The 16,695-nt window shown below is 37.1% G+C and overlaps 1 protein-coding gene across 1 annotated transcript; it reads left to right on the plus strand.

Moving 5' to 3' along the window:
- The first annotated feature begins 1,853 nt into the window (after positions 1–1,853).
- sts (steroid sulfatase (microsomal), isozyme S) lies at positions 1,854–12,145 on the plus strand. Its single transcript, XM_043246534.1, has 10 exons — positions 1,854–2,149; positions 2,516–2,675; positions 3,201–3,322; positions 3,599–3,721; positions 6,742–7,156; positions 7,743–7,879; positions 9,003–9,140; positions 9,389–9,548; positions 9,832–9,953; positions 10,722–12,145. The coding sequence occupies exons 2-10, from the start codon at positions 2,524–2,526 to the stop codon at positions 11,087–11,089; spliced, it is 1,737 nt and encodes a 578-aa protein (XP_043102469.1). The 5' UTR covers positions 1,854–2,149; positions 2,516–2,523; the 3' UTR covers positions 11,090–12,145.
- Positions 12,146–16,695: the final 4,550 nt, after the last annotated feature.

Consider the following 16,695-nt stretch of genomic DNA (forward strand, 5'->3'; position numbering starts at 1 on the left):
TTGCATACAAGCGAAGCAGCGGAATGGCCTGGACGTGTTTACTGCTGCTTAGCGTAGTTATATTTTTAATTTTTATGCACTTCGGTGTAAAGTGTGCTCGGCACCAACTGCAGGCTGGCAGCTCACAGCGGTCTGAGCATTTGAGCATGAATATTAGCAAATGACCCTCGGAAGACACGGCGGCCTCAAAGTTTAACAGAAGAGTAATGCAGTTAATAAGGCTGAATGCATCTCGCGAAAATAAACGCTCGGCTGTGTTGGTCTGCAAAGGATGCCGTGGATCTAGTCAGCTTGATGGATAAATACTATAAATGCTGAGACAACAGTTCTTGCAATTCTGGGTTCGATACATAGTAATAGTAATAGTAATGGTTCACCCTCAAATGAAAACTGTGTTACAGTTTACTTATCCTCATGTTGTCCTAAACCTGTAGAAAAGATATGAACTGAGGGTAGATTTTGTGAAATTTAACAGTTTTATACATTTTTGATTTGATAAAAAGCGTCATATTAAGTGACTTACATTTTAGGAACACTGTTGTCTATTTCAAGAAAAAAACCCAACTTACAGCTGCCTTTAACGTAGCGCTGCTCTGTTTGTAAACGAATCTTTGCTTTGGAACAAATCTAGTGAATCAGTGATTCAATGACCCATTCACTTGCTTCATTCCTAAACAAATCAGCCGTTTGATTGCCACCTATACTGGCGTTCTTTGGTTCATTTTCAAAGTAAAAATTGAGTCATTTAAATAGGCCTAATTTACATTTCTATATTCATATATATTTATATTTAAAACATTCATTTCATAAATTAATTTGATTGTTTTCCATGAGCTGCATTAATGCCATAAAGTCATATTCCTTAATAATATTCCTTAATGCCACATTTGTGCCCTTCTGTGCCATGTAAAGGCCGGTAACCGGTATCTAATGCTTTTAATTTAATGTATTGCTTAATTACAATTTGGCACATAAGATGGCATAGGGTACATTTAATAAAGTTATAAAGATGCCATTATATATGTATTCAAATTCACACACAACATATCTTTAATTTGGCCAGAATTGCAGGTGCTTGTCTTATTATAATTGAAAGAAATATTACAGAAACTCCATAATTCGTTAATCAATTTTATTATAAATTATGTTAAATGCTTAAATAGATCGGAAAGGAATATTTTGCAACACATTCATGATTAATTTATAATACAATGAATGCAAATGGGGCCAATTATTGCAGGACTTAAGATCAGAATCTTATAATAAACTGATTTTGTCAAAATGTATGTAATATTTGCATTGTAAAGTTGCTGCTCTCTCTCTCTCTTTCTCTCTTTAAGGAAAAAGTAATTCAATCATTCTTAGTTGCGATTATGCCACAAGTGCTGTCGCCTGCAGAACCCAGAATATTCTCGAGCTAAACAGCGTGAGACGGCCTGTGTTTGTATAAAATAAATCTGTGGGATCTGTCGCACGCTTAGCTTAATATAAAAGAGAGAGAACCCCCCCCCAAACACACTTTCACCGAGGGAGCTCAATTTCCATCAACTCACGCGATCCCAGCACAATGAGATAAACCTCAAAAGAGCTCATTTCAGAGCAATTTCTGTCAGGCTCTGATGTGCGAGCTTTAAAAGTTAAAATTTAAATATTATGCTAATATGCAGAGGGATTATCGGATGCAAACGGTGTTTTGACAAGCTTGTCATAGCATGATCTCTTGCCTGTCATAAACAGCAGACCACAGAAACCCTGATACGGAGGGCGGAAGAGGGCTTCCTTGTATGATAAAAAATGAACGGGAGGTGGCGCTGTTTCACTGAAAACCTCTAAGCGTGGTGCGGAGGACAAACACAAGCGAAAGCGAAAGTCTCCCCGCGAGTTAGGAGAAGCTGTAACCAAAAGCGATTGAACGGTGCTGAACATTACCGCTGCACGCGCTGCAGGATGTTTCCCGGTTCGTCCAGGTTTATCAGTTGACCAATCGATCTAACGTGCGCGAAGCACGTGATCTTCTGCGCTCTACTTCCTTTATCTTGAGCGCAATGTTTGTCAGGCCACAGCGCGTTAGGCATTAACTGCCGACCGCAGCGATGTTAATGTTTCTGGCAGCAGTCAGATGATTTCTCTCTCGTCCTGGATGCAGCAGGTAGGCCGCCGCAGACCGACCGTGTTTAGGCTGAACTCAAACCGTACTGAATAGGCTAGTTTTGCATTTCAGTAGTCTGTTTGGGAATGCAGAAAATGGATCACAGCCTATAGGTTGCAGCAGGGTGCACGTTTAGTCACTGCACAGAGTTATATATTATTTTATGGACTTTTATGGATAATGTTATTGACTACAATTCAGTGATTGAAGTGCTATAGTGCAATAATGATAAATAAAAATATAACACACACACACACACACACACATTCATTTAAATTGCAATAATTATTGTTTAACATTTTGAAGTGCAGAGTGTTGCTTATCCATTTGTTTTCAGTTATCTGTTACCATGTCCTTCTCTTTCAGGGTATATAATGAAATCCCTCCCATGTATCCGTTGCACCCTTGGCCTGCTGCTTCTTTGTACTGTTGATGCAGACAGTGGCAGAAAACCTAATTTTGTCTTTATGATGGTGGACGATTTAGGAATTGGAGACCTTGGATGCTATGGAAACACAACACTGAGGTTCTTCATATAATTTATATTTTATTGCTTTTATCCAGAGTTCTTCCAAGATATCCATACTGACTGTCCACTTCATTTGTGAATTGCAGATCACGTTTTAGTTGTTACATGTGTGTATATATATGTATATGTGTATGTGTATGTACAATTAGGCCAGTGGTGTCAGACGATGTTGTGTAAGAACGATTCAAGATCAGTACATTTTCATCTCGTTTCTGCCGTGCTATCAAAGATATAAAGATAATTGCATCTTTTTATCTCTTAGTTCTATCTTGACTTTTTTTTTTCTTCTTGTAATTCTTCAAAACAAGCAGAAACCCTTAGAATTGATAATTGTTAATTAAATGTCAAAATTACATTTCGTGATGAAAACGACAACAAACCGACTTGCAAGGAAAAAAATAAAAATAAATCGGTATTTCTATTCCGAAGAGTAAACGAGCTTTCGTGATTTTGGAACTCGTGTGAATAGACCTCTCTCTCACAGACATAATGAGACTGTGTTGTGGTTGTTCTGGACCGCAGGACGCCCAACATCGACAGACTGGCCCTGGAAGAGGTGAAACTAACCCAACATATAGCTGCTGCACCACTCTGCACTCCCAGCAGGGCGGCCTTCCTCACGGGCAGATACCCTGTTCGCTCAGGTCAGTGCACATGCAGTTCTGCTCAAATAAATGATAAGTGCTGTTTTAAAACATTGCAGAGACTTACTGTTAACACAATTTTACAGATAGCAGGACATGTATTATTTATTACAATAATAATGATAATAATAGTGTAATATTACTTTTATTAGCAGCAGTAGTAGTAGTAGTATCAATGGGAACATTCAGTAGATGAGGTGTATATTCACTTTTATGCAGCACATTCATAACAAATGGTCATTTTGTCTTCTTATAACTTTTTTTTGGATGCCATAGGTATGGCAGCACATGGGCGTATGGGTGTTTTTCTCTTTTCTGCGTCGTCAGGAGGCCTTCCACAAGAAGAAATCACCTTTGCCGAGGCTGTCAGAGGGCAAGGCTATTCTACCGCTGTAATTGGTATGTTACTTGCACAACTCCGGTTATATGGTAACAGGGTCCTCAGACGTGACCAATGACGAGACATGCGGTGACTGAACGACAGGTCACAGGAACGACAAGGGTTTTTGCGCAATTCTTAACATTTCTTTTTTGTTCTGACCGGAAAGAGGGAAGCGTGCGTGTTGAGATCACTGTTATAAGAGAACGTCAGCATTTAGCCTTTAAATCAATGCAGACAGCTTTATATTGCAAATAGCATATAGATAATCCAGTCGTTTATGACTAATTGGGAAATGATCTATTCATAACTTGAATCAAATTAAATGCATTCTGTCATTTTATTTATACATTTTGGACTTACTCAGAGCAGTGTAGTTTTATGTAACTTAAAGTCTCTTGATTGAGCGTAGTGGTGTCCAAGCTGACTTGACACTTCTATCTTCGGAGGGATATGCACTTAAGTAGCATCTGTAATGTAGATTGATTGCTTGAGCTCTCCTGGAGTTGCACTATTATAGTTTGGTATCACTGTATCATTCTTGGGACATGAGGCAAAAGATGCTAATAAATTTCACAGGATTTGAAAATAATCAACAATTAGTAATATCTATCTATCTATCTATCTATGTATCACACACAAAACTCACTCACACATGCTTATTTAATTTAATATCTTATATAAGGCTGCATTTACTTTGTACAGTAAAATTGTGAAACATTATTGCAATTTTAAATAACAGTTTTCCATTGAAATATATTTTAAAATGTAAATTATTCCTGTAACGCATAACTGAATTTTCAGTCCCTATTACTCCAGTCCTCAGCATCTCACAAGAAAATGAAAAATCAGAAAAATGTGTGTAAATAGTACGCCACCGAAATAGTGAGTATGAAAACTTCTGGCATTGATACACAAAAATAGACTTCGTCAGGCATGTGCTATGTTTAACTGAATAATCCAATTATTGATTATTTGATTGATCTATTCGTTTAATTACTTCTGTAGTTTATGCTGTCCTTTGTCTCAAGAATGAGTGATATTGCTTGATATGTGAAAAGCTAGGAGCTCTACAGACAAACAAGTAAAAAGGACTGGCTCACCTCAGGGACAAATGGGGATTCGTCTTAAGCAGGGGGCTCATTAAAAAAAGTACTAAATGCATGACTCGCTTTGCAGGAAACATTATATGCGTTTCATCTTTTGTAGGAAATAACTGTTTGATTCAATAGGGGGATGAGGGAGTGTGTTCAAAATCACAGCTAGATCCGAGAATGGGTTCAGTGGTTTTTAGACGATTTGCGTCCTTCGTAAAATGACACATCCGGATCTCTCACACACTCAGTTCACCAGTTGATTAGAGTCGCATATAATGAATGGAAACGTGCGCTTCTCCACTCCGCTGCCAAACTGTGCAGCTGTGACGAGTGGGTGTCCTCCTGCTGATTTATGCATGCCACCGCTGTGGTGTTGTCTGATTTGACCAAAATGTAGGGTTTTCGGAAAAAGTCTGCAGAGTTTCGAAACCAAAAAACAGGAAGAATAATTCAAGGTAATTTATGTGTCCTTTTGAAATTATGGGGGATGTAAGCCCTTCGCTCCCCTGCCCTCAAACTCAGCACCTTAGCAAATTAGTGTTCATGTTTATTGACTTTTCTTGGTGAAACGGGACCTAATTAGGTTACAGTTTTTACAAATGTGAAGTCCTGCATGCAAGCTGAAGAACCTATCAGCTGCCAGTTGAGGTAGGCATGGGCACACAAATGATCCGATGCTGTCCAAAAACCCCAGGAGAGTAACAGCTCGTGTCCAAACCATTAGGCCCAAGAGATGAAGGCGCATCCTGAAGGAATCTGCTCGTCCCTTTCTCATTTTGAGAGAGAGTGCAGAGAAGCAGATTGCCTAAATAAGCAGACACTCTAAAACTGACATTTCTCAAAGCCTCCTGTAACACCCAAGGGGCAAGCGAGAGCATCATTGTTTGATGTTCGTGAGTCCTGTGTCTCAGGCAAACCTAGGAAATTTGTTGTTTGCAGCTAAATGTTTATGTGAAAAAATGTGAGCCAATTGGTAAGACGAGACTTTACAGATGTGGTGGAATATATGTATGAACGTGCATCAATCTGGAGCAAAGTTAAGAAGTACTTTCTCTTTTCAGTTAGTAATTTAATAAAATAAAAAAAATTCCATGACTTTAAAGTGGTCAGTTTTGTGATGAAGATAATGTCTGTCTATATTATGTTCACACTCTCATTTCTAAGGAGTCAAATGATATTATTATTATTATTATTATTAGCTCGGAATTAAATATATTACTAACCCCAACTAAACTGTGAAATAGAAAAAGTAGTTTTTTTACCTCAACCAATATTAACTAACAATGACAAATACTATTACTACTACTACATCATTACTACTAATCAATCAAGTTCATTTCAGCATTTACTAATAAATTGTTAAAATCTGTTAATATCATTTGTGTACCTAAACTATCATAAAATAAAGAAAATAAAGTTAACCTGGTTCATGGTACTTTCCCCAAATACTGTAGGTGTTAAACTGGTAGCACATGCACAGATGAATTTCACAATGAAAAGCTGAAAACACTGAATCATAAACATCAGTGTAAATCAACACAGTGCCACACTTTGTTTCTAAAATGCAGAGTACAGATTTACTTCCTTTTCATGAGCACACTGAGGTTCAGATGGCACTGAACTTTTTTTTTTATGTGGTGGTATCGAACAAATGTACAGAGAACAAACTCAGTTTTTTGTTGTTGTTTGTTTTTACCCCTTTTATTGCACGAATCCTCAAATCTGACTTGTGAGATTTACTTTCACGCCAAATTTTGCTCCAACCCTGATCAAACATTTTCGAATGGCCCTGAAGACATTGATTAGCTTTCTCAGGTTTTTTGATTAGGGTTCGAATTAAACTCTTCAGGAAAGTGGACCTCAAGAACTCCTGCTTTATTGTAATGTTTTGTCAGTCTTCAAATCAATTTCCGTTTTATGAACACACTTTTCTTTTTTTTTAGGGAAATGGCACTTGGGTCTCAACTGTGAAGACAGTGCTGACCACTGCCACCATCCTACCTCTCATGGCTTTGACTACTTCTATGGCACCATTATGACGCACCTTCGAGACTGCCAGCCAGGACATGGCTCTGTTCTACACTTTGTCTTTGGTTACATCCCATACAAGGCCATTATTATTGGTTTAGTTTCCCTGGTGTTATTCCATGTTAAAGGAATAATAACGGTGACCAGGAGGGTGGTTTTTGGTGTCCTGATCCTGTTAGGGGTAGTGGCGAGTCTCTTTGGTGCGTTGGTGTACACGTTCCCCAATCTAAATTGCTTTGTCATGCGAGGGACGGACATTGTGGAGCAACCATATACATCAGAAAACCTCACACAAAGGATGACCAATGAAGCCATTGAGTTTCTGGATAGGTATGTGTCCACATTTTATCGTAATATTAAAGTGTGAAAAGCTTCTTTCAGGGACTCGCTTTGAGCTTAACAAATGCAGTGACTGAATTAAAATCAAGGGAAATTGTCAATTCATGAAAGGTCTATCAAAAATGAAGGCCTTGCTTAAGCCTCTGCCTTATTAATTTGATTGACTCTCAAAAGGTAGAGTTCAACCAAAAATCAAATTATGTTCTGTTTTTCATTCCAAACCTGCATTACTTTATTTATTTTGTGTAAAAGGAAAAATTTTAAAGAAGGTATGCAGATGGCTTGACTAAACGCTGGAATTCACTACGAAACTAAAATGAGTACACTCTTACCTGTATCACAGAGAGTCTGTTAGTTAGTTTTCAGCTACAGCACTTATAAAAGATTCATATAGCAATGACAAAGTGTAGATTCTCCTTGCAGTATTATATAGGATATATACGATTGTAAGGCATTTATGTAAAACAATCCTTGTAAAAACTCACTTAAAAGCAAATCCAGTGAATTGATGGCATAACACAACCCTGGAATGATGTGCTTTGTGTTTGAACATTGAATTTTTATTATTTTTTAACAGGAATTCAGAGAGGCCATTCTTGCTCTTCTTCTCATTCCTCCAAGTCCACACTGGACTGTTTGCCTCTCCTCTCTTCAGAGGAAGAAGTCAGCATGGCCTCTATGGTGATGCTGTCATGGAGGTAGACTGGAGCGTAGGTACTGAATGACTTTTTTGAATTAATAATTAAAAATGATCATTAAAAGGGAGTAAAATAAATGGCCTTTGGTTTTACCGGGAAAGTCTTGTTAATAAGCTGTTATCTCAAACTGTGCTGCTTGTTTCTGCTGCTTTTGCCTTTAATTAAGGTATACTTACCATATTTGCTAAATTTATCTTCCGAGGAAGCTAAGGCCAGAAAGAATTTATCATAAACCAATGAGTGTCTCTTAAAAGGGCACAATGAATGGTTTCTATGAAAAAATAAAAAATGCCATAACAAATGAGTATACTTACCACATAAATGGAAAAGTGACATTGTTTATAGCACTGGATGCATACTGCCATAGTTGTTTTAAAGCAAAGGACACTTCTCTTAGTCATACTGGAGTGTTCGGGGAGAATGAATTGATTTTTCTGTCTGTTGGAAACCTTAAGCTGGTAACCAGATAACCATTTTAAGTTTTGGAGGTAACAAGATATGTCTAGGCACAATTTACTTGTCTTGCAATATTCTAGTATTAAAGCAAATATTTTTTTAGGATCATGACTAATAATCAGTCAAGTGTGTTAAAATGTTTGACTGGTAAAAGTGTTTTTTTTTCCCACTAATTATTGAAACATAATAAACTAGATTTGCAATTTCTAAAATAGTTGAAACCAAGTAATAGTTGACAAATCTGTCTTAGTTAACAAAATGAAATCTTTTGTGTTGTCCAGAAGAAATATCACTTGAGGGTAAATTATGACAGAATTGCCTTTTTGGGATCAAATGTCCTTTTAAATCGTGAAAAAAAAAAATAAATCAAAGAAGAGAATACGAATAAAGACAAATGTAATCTGTATTTCTTCTTCTTAGACCTTGCTTGAAATGGTGTTTCTCAACTGTACAGTAAGCTGTTTGTATAAAAGTGTTTAGTGTAAAGGAACTGCAAAAGTTTCCACCGTAGTGTTATGGATTTAAACAAATCCCAAATGAGAATTTTGGTAAAAAAAATCAATACAGCGCTGCACTGCTCTAGAAGATGTAACTTTTTTTTCCAATAGTTATAGCCAAGTGTTGTACCAGGTGGGTTTTAGTATTTTATTATCGATCTAATCAATCCCATTTGCTGTTCTTAGGTCAGATCATGCAGACTTTGGAGCGCTTAAACTTGAAGGAAAACACATTGGTGTACATGACTTCAGATCAGGGGCCTCACCTAGAAGAGATTTCCATCGATGGAGAGATGCACGGGGGTTATAGCGGCATATATAAAGGTATTCTGTCTTAGGGGTTTGTCCCTAGAATAGCCCTGGGAGTCAGTTTGCCAGACAAAGTATCACATTTCAGCTTTATATATATATATATATATATATATATATATATATATATATATATATATATATATATATATATATATATATATATATATATATATATATATATATATATATATATATATATATTTGTCAATATAAGGTGAACAGAAACAGTATGCAGTTTCATATCATTGTCTGCCGAACAGCTGGCAAGTCAACTAACTGGGAAGGAGGGATTCGGATACCAGGGATTCTTCGTTGGTCAAGTGTCTTACCTGCCGGGAAGGTCATTGATGAGCCCACTAGCAACATGGATATTTTCCCCACGGTGCTGAATTTAGCTGGTGCTTCTATACCCAGCGACAGGTGAGAACCTGTCGCCTAGCAACAGGATCTGCCAGTCAACTGTTTGGTTACTGAGACAACAGATGCAGACAGAATAGATGCAACTAATCTGGAAGTAGATTGAAATATTGGGATATAAAGAAGTCAGTAGATTAGAATTTGTTTTCAGGCACTTTGTAAGACGTGCCTGTCCCCGGTAGCTCATTAGTATGGAATAATGATTGTATTATGGCTACTTCATGCTGCTAAATAGAGTCAATAACTAGGCTAGTAATTGCACTGCATTACCACTTGTTTCCATTAGAGTCATTGACGGTCATGATCTCTTGCCACTGTTGCAAGGGCAAGTGGAGCGCTCTGAACATGAATTTATGTTTCATTACTGCAATGCCCAGCTGAATGCTGTCAGATGGCACCCGCCTAACAGTAAGTGCTAACTTTAATTGCTGTAACTATTCGGTAACACTTTATAATAAGCTTCTTTAGCCAAAGCATTTCTCCCAAAATGAAAATGTTGTCATCATTCACTCACTCCCATGTCATTCCAAACCTGTATGAGTATAAGATATTTTTAAGCATGCTGGTAACCAATCCAATACCATTTTGTTTTACAATACTCTTACCATAAGTCGAAAAGCTATTTGGTTTTTCAAAATTCCTCAAAACATCTTTTGCATGAGTTTAGGCTTGGATCAACTTGAGGGTGAGTAAATGATGGCAGAATGTTCGTTTTTTGGGTGAACGTTTTCTTAGTTAACATTTAAATGAAAGTTTTCAGTCATAGTTGATGTTAATTTCAACATCTACCTATGAAAGCTTATATCGGTTTATATTATCTTATGACTCTGAGCATGCATGAACTAACAATACATAGGTGTTTTTGTTATTTGATAAAAAAAAAAAAAAAAACAAAGATTCACAAATACTGTAACAAATGTATTGGTTAATGTTAGTTAATGCAGTAAGTAAGGTTAATTAAGGTAACCAACTCTTTTGACAATATTAATTAAAGGACTAATTTGAGTAGCCTATTAGTTGAGTAGTTCACATTGCTCAGTGATGCGTTAATTGAACATGTTAATTGAAGTCTAGATAATGCATGCATTGCATACAAAATAGATTATAACTACATAATAAGTTATATATATATTTAATCGATTAAATTTTAAAAAGCTAGATTTCCTGTTTTTCCAGGTAACACAGTGTGGAAGGCCTTTTTCTTCACCCCTGACTTTTACCCAGAGAACAGCTCCACCTGCTTCCACACTCATATCTGCCTCTGCATCAAGCCATACGTCACCTTCCATGACCCTCCGCTGCTTTACGACCTGTCAAAAGACCCAACAGAAAGCACCCCCCTGAGTCCAGACACTGAGCCCAAGTTCTACTCAGTTCTGGAGGTCATAAGGGCAGCGGTCAGCCGTCATGCAGAGAGCCTGAAGCCTGTCCCAGTACAAGTTTCTCCTCTGCAAATAGTATGGAAGCCCTGGCTCCAGCCCTGCTGCTCCTCTTTCAGTCAGCTGTGCACGTGTGAACGAGATCATCGGGTAGAGAAGATGTGAAATGAGCTTCAAAAAGAATAGTCGGGTACACAGACTGTGACCTTCACAGACTATGACCTTCAAAAAGGGCGTGTAATACTTAAAAGGATAGTTCATACCAATAAAAAAACTATGCTCACCTTCATGTCCTCTCAAATCTGTATGATTTAAAAAAAACTGTATTTTGGTTCTGAAATTTGGTAACCAGACGGTTTTGACTACATTCACAGGAACAGAAAATCTTACATATTTGAGTAAAGATGGCGATATACACTTTTGAGTGCACTTTCTCTACACTTTCTCTCTTTCTTTAGCTTAACTGGTTAATTGTGAGGTAAGCGCGATCACGTTTAATGTTGTTCTGAGAATTTTGTGGACGAAGTGCCATAATTTCCACACAATTTGCAATTTAGCGAGGGCAGGAAAACGGCTCTTCACTCTTCAAATTCGGCATGTTTGCCAAAAATGTGCTTGGTTTAAAAAAGCGACCTTTGTGTAAACTTCGCTTCATACATCGCTAATTTGTTGATGACAATTTTTTTTTTTTTAAATCAAATTTGGCTAATTTAACTGAATTGCAATGCACTTTCGCTGCAAACAACACAAAGAACTATACTATTCCGAGCAGATATTAAAGAAAGAGGGGAAACAAAAAGCTATTTTCTAATCAAATCTGTATCGAGATGTTTGTAAGCACAGCCAGGTTCTCTGTTCTGAGTTCTGTGTTCCAACTAGTCTGGAGATGCATCATCCTGATTGAACATCGTAAGGTCAGGGATTTTGTGAAGCAGTAATTACTACCTTTATGCTCGTAAGCTTTGATCTAGCCTGCAACTGTTAACGACTCAATACCCGTAATGCCTTTTACAGGCTTTGGAGCTCTAAGGGGTTTTTTTGTGATATTTTTGGTATCCAATCTGTTTTGCTTATTTTTGTGACTAATCAGGCTGCACTGAATGGTTTACAATTTTTGCCAGCCATAAGAGGCTCTCCATGCTCTCAACATCATGTTCATTACACTAATCTCATCACATTAAAAATGGTCTGTATCAGGAAATAAAAAGATGTTTTGCCTAATTTTTTAAGAGCCAGATGTGATATTTATTGGCATTATGCTGTGCTTTATGGCTTGATGTATTTATCACTGTTTCTGGAATATTTAATATATTTGCTAATCAGATATTGATAGCCGTTTGCATGAGGTAAATTTCATATTTAACAGTGTCAGCTCTCTGAGCTTTTCATCCTTAACTAATGTTTACCATTTGATAGTTTCACACGTAATTTCCTCAAGATTTCATGATTACCCACAGTGCTAAAAAAATCCTGCTTCTTAAAAGAGCGTCTTAAAATTATTTCAAGTGGGTGTTACTTGACATATTATCAAATATCTCTTACTAGCATCTTTCTGAATCGAATTTGAAAACATTTTGACCGCTTTTACAGCATATTTACTAAACTGCATGACTTTTATGTGAACAGATACTGACTTTTAAAGATAGCTAAAAGAGCAGATGGCGGTACCCAGGGGAGCCTTGAAAGCGATTGAACCATGCGGCTGCTCAAACCGAAAAAGATCTAGGCCTATGTCAAAATAGACAAGTTCAATCATTCTGATTTTCCAGGCACTTTTGCAGAGGGGAGAGATCAATCAGTTGCATTATGGGAGGTCGGCTTGGCTTAAATGATCAAAGGCACCAAAAGGGAACATGCGGTCCGCTTAAGGATAGGTTTCTAAAACCTATAGAAACTTTATTTATAATAACTTTTTACAAGTTGGAAAAGGTAAACGTAAAGGTGCTTCTTAAAAAAAAAAAGAAAGGACACCCTATTGATGAGGACAATACAAATAATCTTATTATTTAAGCAACAATAAAGCATGCAAAAGCCATGGGTGACAAACTAAGGGCACCCTATGATTCAGAAGCCTGTAGATCCACTTTTAGCAGAAATAACTCAATTTAACTTAATGCAATATTAATAATTTTATGTATGACTTCATTGGTCTTCCACAACATTCTGTTTTAGATTTGCTGATGTGCTTGGGATCATTGTCCTGTTGCATGACCCGATTTTGGATGGATTGCCTCACATTTGATTCTACTTTGATACGCAGAGGAGTTCATGATTGACTCTACAGATCCTGTGACTACAAAACAAGCCCAAAGTCTTCACCCCTCCACCAGCATGCTTTGTTATGGTGCTTTCACCAAATGTAGTGCATTAAATAAAAAAAACTAATTTATGACAAAAGTATGTATATAGCAATTATTACTCCAGACCATATAAGCTGTTTTAAAAATTAAAGTCTAATTTGGAAATAAGAAGCTGATCTTATGTACAATGGCAAATTATTCCACAGCCATAGGTTACCAGCAACAATGAAGTATTTGATGATCATAAAGGCTTGAAGAGAGGAAATCAGACAGGTAAGATGGTACCAACCCTGCCGTAGATTTCTACACACTTCAGTACCTTAAGCTGAATTATAAATTTGATAGGAAGCCAGTCTAAACTGAGCCATACTTTCTCCCTTTCTGGTCCCTGTTAAAAATCTGGCCGCAGATTTTTGGACCATCTGGAGACGAGATAAACTGCGTGATCCCCAAATACAATGAATTACAATAGTCCAATCTTGTTGAAATAAACGCATGAATAACAGTTTCCAGATCCTAAGAAAATATTTTAGCAATCATTCTATGCTAATAATAAAAAAATAAAAAAAAAATGCTGGCTTAACAACAAATTTGAAAACTGGTTAGAAAATAAGGTCTAGATTCCGAGCACAAGTTGCCTGCAGTTTTAGTTACAGGATGCAGAGTTTTGGAAAGGATAGAAGCACATCAGGTTTCTCAATCAGAGAGATATATTCTCATCTGGTTTCACTGGAAGATAAGGCTGTGAAATGGTGTGAGATCCGATGCTTACGAAATGTCCTCGCTAAAGGAAGAAGATAGATGGAGAACAAAATAGGGCCTGAAACAGAACCCTGACGTACCCCACTGCTTCGACAGAGGTAAAATGAAAAGAGTTTTTTTTTTTCCCTTAAGATCTCTTCCTCTAATTGGAATGAATATAGTATTGAACAAGAATCTCCGTATTTCCCACAGTCAATAGCTAATAACACATCATTTAACACTTTCAGAAGAGCAGATTCTGTACTATATTGAGCTCTGAACTCAGACTGAAGCTTGTCCAATGTTCCACTATTCTTTAAGAAGGAGGAGAGTTGATTAAAAACGACCGTCTCACATTTGGAAAAAAAAGAGACGTTTTCATATAGGCTGGTAATTAGCTTACACTTGTGGAAATAGGTTAAACATTTTAAGTAGAGTGTATCAATGCACGTTTAAACTGTATGGAATATAACCATTATTAACACTACAATTAATTATGAACTAAACATGAGGACCAGTGGTAACTAATACTTCCACAGTTAAAGATGCATAGGATTCAGGGAATCTTATTCTCAACAAATTAAGTCGTAATAGGATTAATATGCTAGTGGAAAAATATTATGATCATTAACAAATTGAATTGTTGTATTTCCTATTTAGAGCTATGTATATGCTTCATTTGTTTTTAAATCACTCAGCTATTAAACTATATAATGATTTAAAATCAGTATTTAACTTCAAAATGATTTAAAAGTAAAAAGAGGTGCTAAGGTTTGGTCGTGCTCGCTGTGCTTCAAAACTGAATCTGAATTCAAGTGATGCCTGGTTTAAATGTCTGAAAATGATTACCAGTTAAAAAAAAAAAACTCGTCATCAAAAAGTGATCAAATGTAATGAGTTATTAAAGTAACCTATTATATTTATATTACTTAATACATTTTAAATAGGGTAACTAGTAATATATAACCTATCACATTCCCAGAGTAACCTTTTTAATACATTTGTTTTTCGCAAGGATAAAGAAGCATCTTCACAGTTTTTGACCTTTGAGTCCTCCATGACGTGTTTCAGCAATACTCTGTCAATGTGTATTACTCAGACAGTCAGATGAACTGTTTATCTGAGCGGCGAAGCAGATACAGCCAGCTCTGTCCTCTGCTTTGACGTTAACTGCTGTTAATTTGAGTCGGGCTTTGGCGGGGCTCCTGTGTTTTTATGTGTTTTTCCTGTAACCACTTTCAGCCTCTGGCAGTTTAGTACAAAATTATCATTAACGCCATGCTGTCTGACAAGGCCAATGCCCACGTGGACCATAAAGAGTCGCCTTATTCACCGTGACTGGCACCACATAACCTTTACCACTCGTTCTAGGTATGTTGTTGTCACAAGGGACCACTGATATTCACACATTAGAGGAATATGAATGAGGAAAATCGGGCAAAACGACACAGCAAGGTGACAGATGTAATACCAGGCTTGGTTTGACGTCGCGTACCGCAGAATGAAATGCACAAATCCGCAAGCGGCCACATTTTAAATCTGGCCAATCCATAGGCTATGTAAATATATATTAATGGGATGAGATGATGACAGGGCGGCAAGCTCATTTTAACAATAGAATCTTCTAGCAGTTGGCATCTAAGTTGTTTTGCCTCTCTGTCCAGCTGTCTGATTTACTCTGATCGTTTCCTCCGGCAGATGTGATTCCAGGCATATTTGAGAATAAACTTTGATCTCGTTTCCCATCTAAGAACATATTCTCTTTTGCATCCATAAAGAACCGTCTGTTTCTGCACCGAAACCTGCTACTTCCATAAAGGAAATGAGACTGGAGATACTTCTTATTTTGACAGTCACTATATAATTGAGTTGCGGTGCGTTTCTTTTTTTTTTTTTTTTTTTCTTTGTAATTAAGGCTTGTTCTGCTAGTTCATTTGATTGCAGATTTGTTTTACCTGCGGCTGAATCTTGTGGCAGTGCAATTACCTTATATGAATGCAGGTTTCACTTGTGCTTAAAACACTGAAATGATTAATACATTTTATTTTCCAATAAAACCCTGAATATTTTTGATGGCTTTGAACGGTTAAAGACAGAAATATTTAAAGGAAGCAAGAAATCCTCAGTATTCAGAGTATAAAATATTGCAGTATTTATTATAAATTATTTCAGTGCATACGAGTTATTGTAATCTTTAAAAAATACATTTTCCCTTCCCCTCTCTCCTAAATATAGGTCTGTTCTTTCACGAGGCTGTGTGCATCTGTGCAAGGGATTGGCAATGTTCCCTTCCCTCTAGCAACCTGTCACTAACATCAGATTGCAGCGGTTAACGAACAACAACCATCCAACCAGTTCCCAAAATCAAACCTTTTTCATGTGAGAAGCCATTGCACTATAGAACTGCGGTTCTCTTGGAGTTTAGCTCCAACCCAAATCAAACACCCCTGAACAAGCTACTCAAGGTCGTCAGGACAGGCGAGGTTGATCGAGCTTGGAGCTAAACTCTGCAGGAAAGTGGACCTCAAGGACCAGAGTTAAGAAGCCCTGCACTAAGATATACATCACAATCAATTTGTTAAATCTTGATGTATGAAAATCCTGTCTCTGGGTCTAAGCTCTACTCGTTTCAGTTGCTCTCAGCAGCCAAGCACTGTTTATTCATATCACATTTAAACTAAGCTTTTCTAAAATTCATGGTGTATGGGCTCTGTTTCCTGGACACCAATA

Source organism: Puntigrus tetrazona, chromosome 1 (assembly GCF_018831695.1).
Source record: "Puntigrus tetrazona isolate hp1 chromosome 1, ASM1883169v1, whole genome shotgun sequence".
Classification (NCBI taxonomy): domain Eukaryota; kingdom Metazoa; phylum Chordata; class Actinopteri; order Cypriniformes; family Cyprinidae; genus Puntigrus; species Puntigrus tetrazona.

What these genes read in the sequence shown, in the direction of transcription:
- sts (XM_043246534.1), top strand. Translation starts at nt 2,524, where the DNA reads ATGAAATCCCTCCCATGTATCCGTTGCACCCTTGGCCTGCTGCTTCTT. An exon ending in TATGGAAACACAACACTGAG is followed by an intron (nt 2,676 to 3,200) that starts GTTCTTCATATA and finishes TCTGGACCGCAG; the next exon opens with GACGCCCAACATCGACAGAC. An exon ending in TTATAGCGGCATATATAAAG is followed by an intron (nt 9,141 to 9,388) that starts GTATTCTGTCTT and finishes TCTGCCGAACAG; the next exon opens with CTGGCAAGTCAACTAACTGG.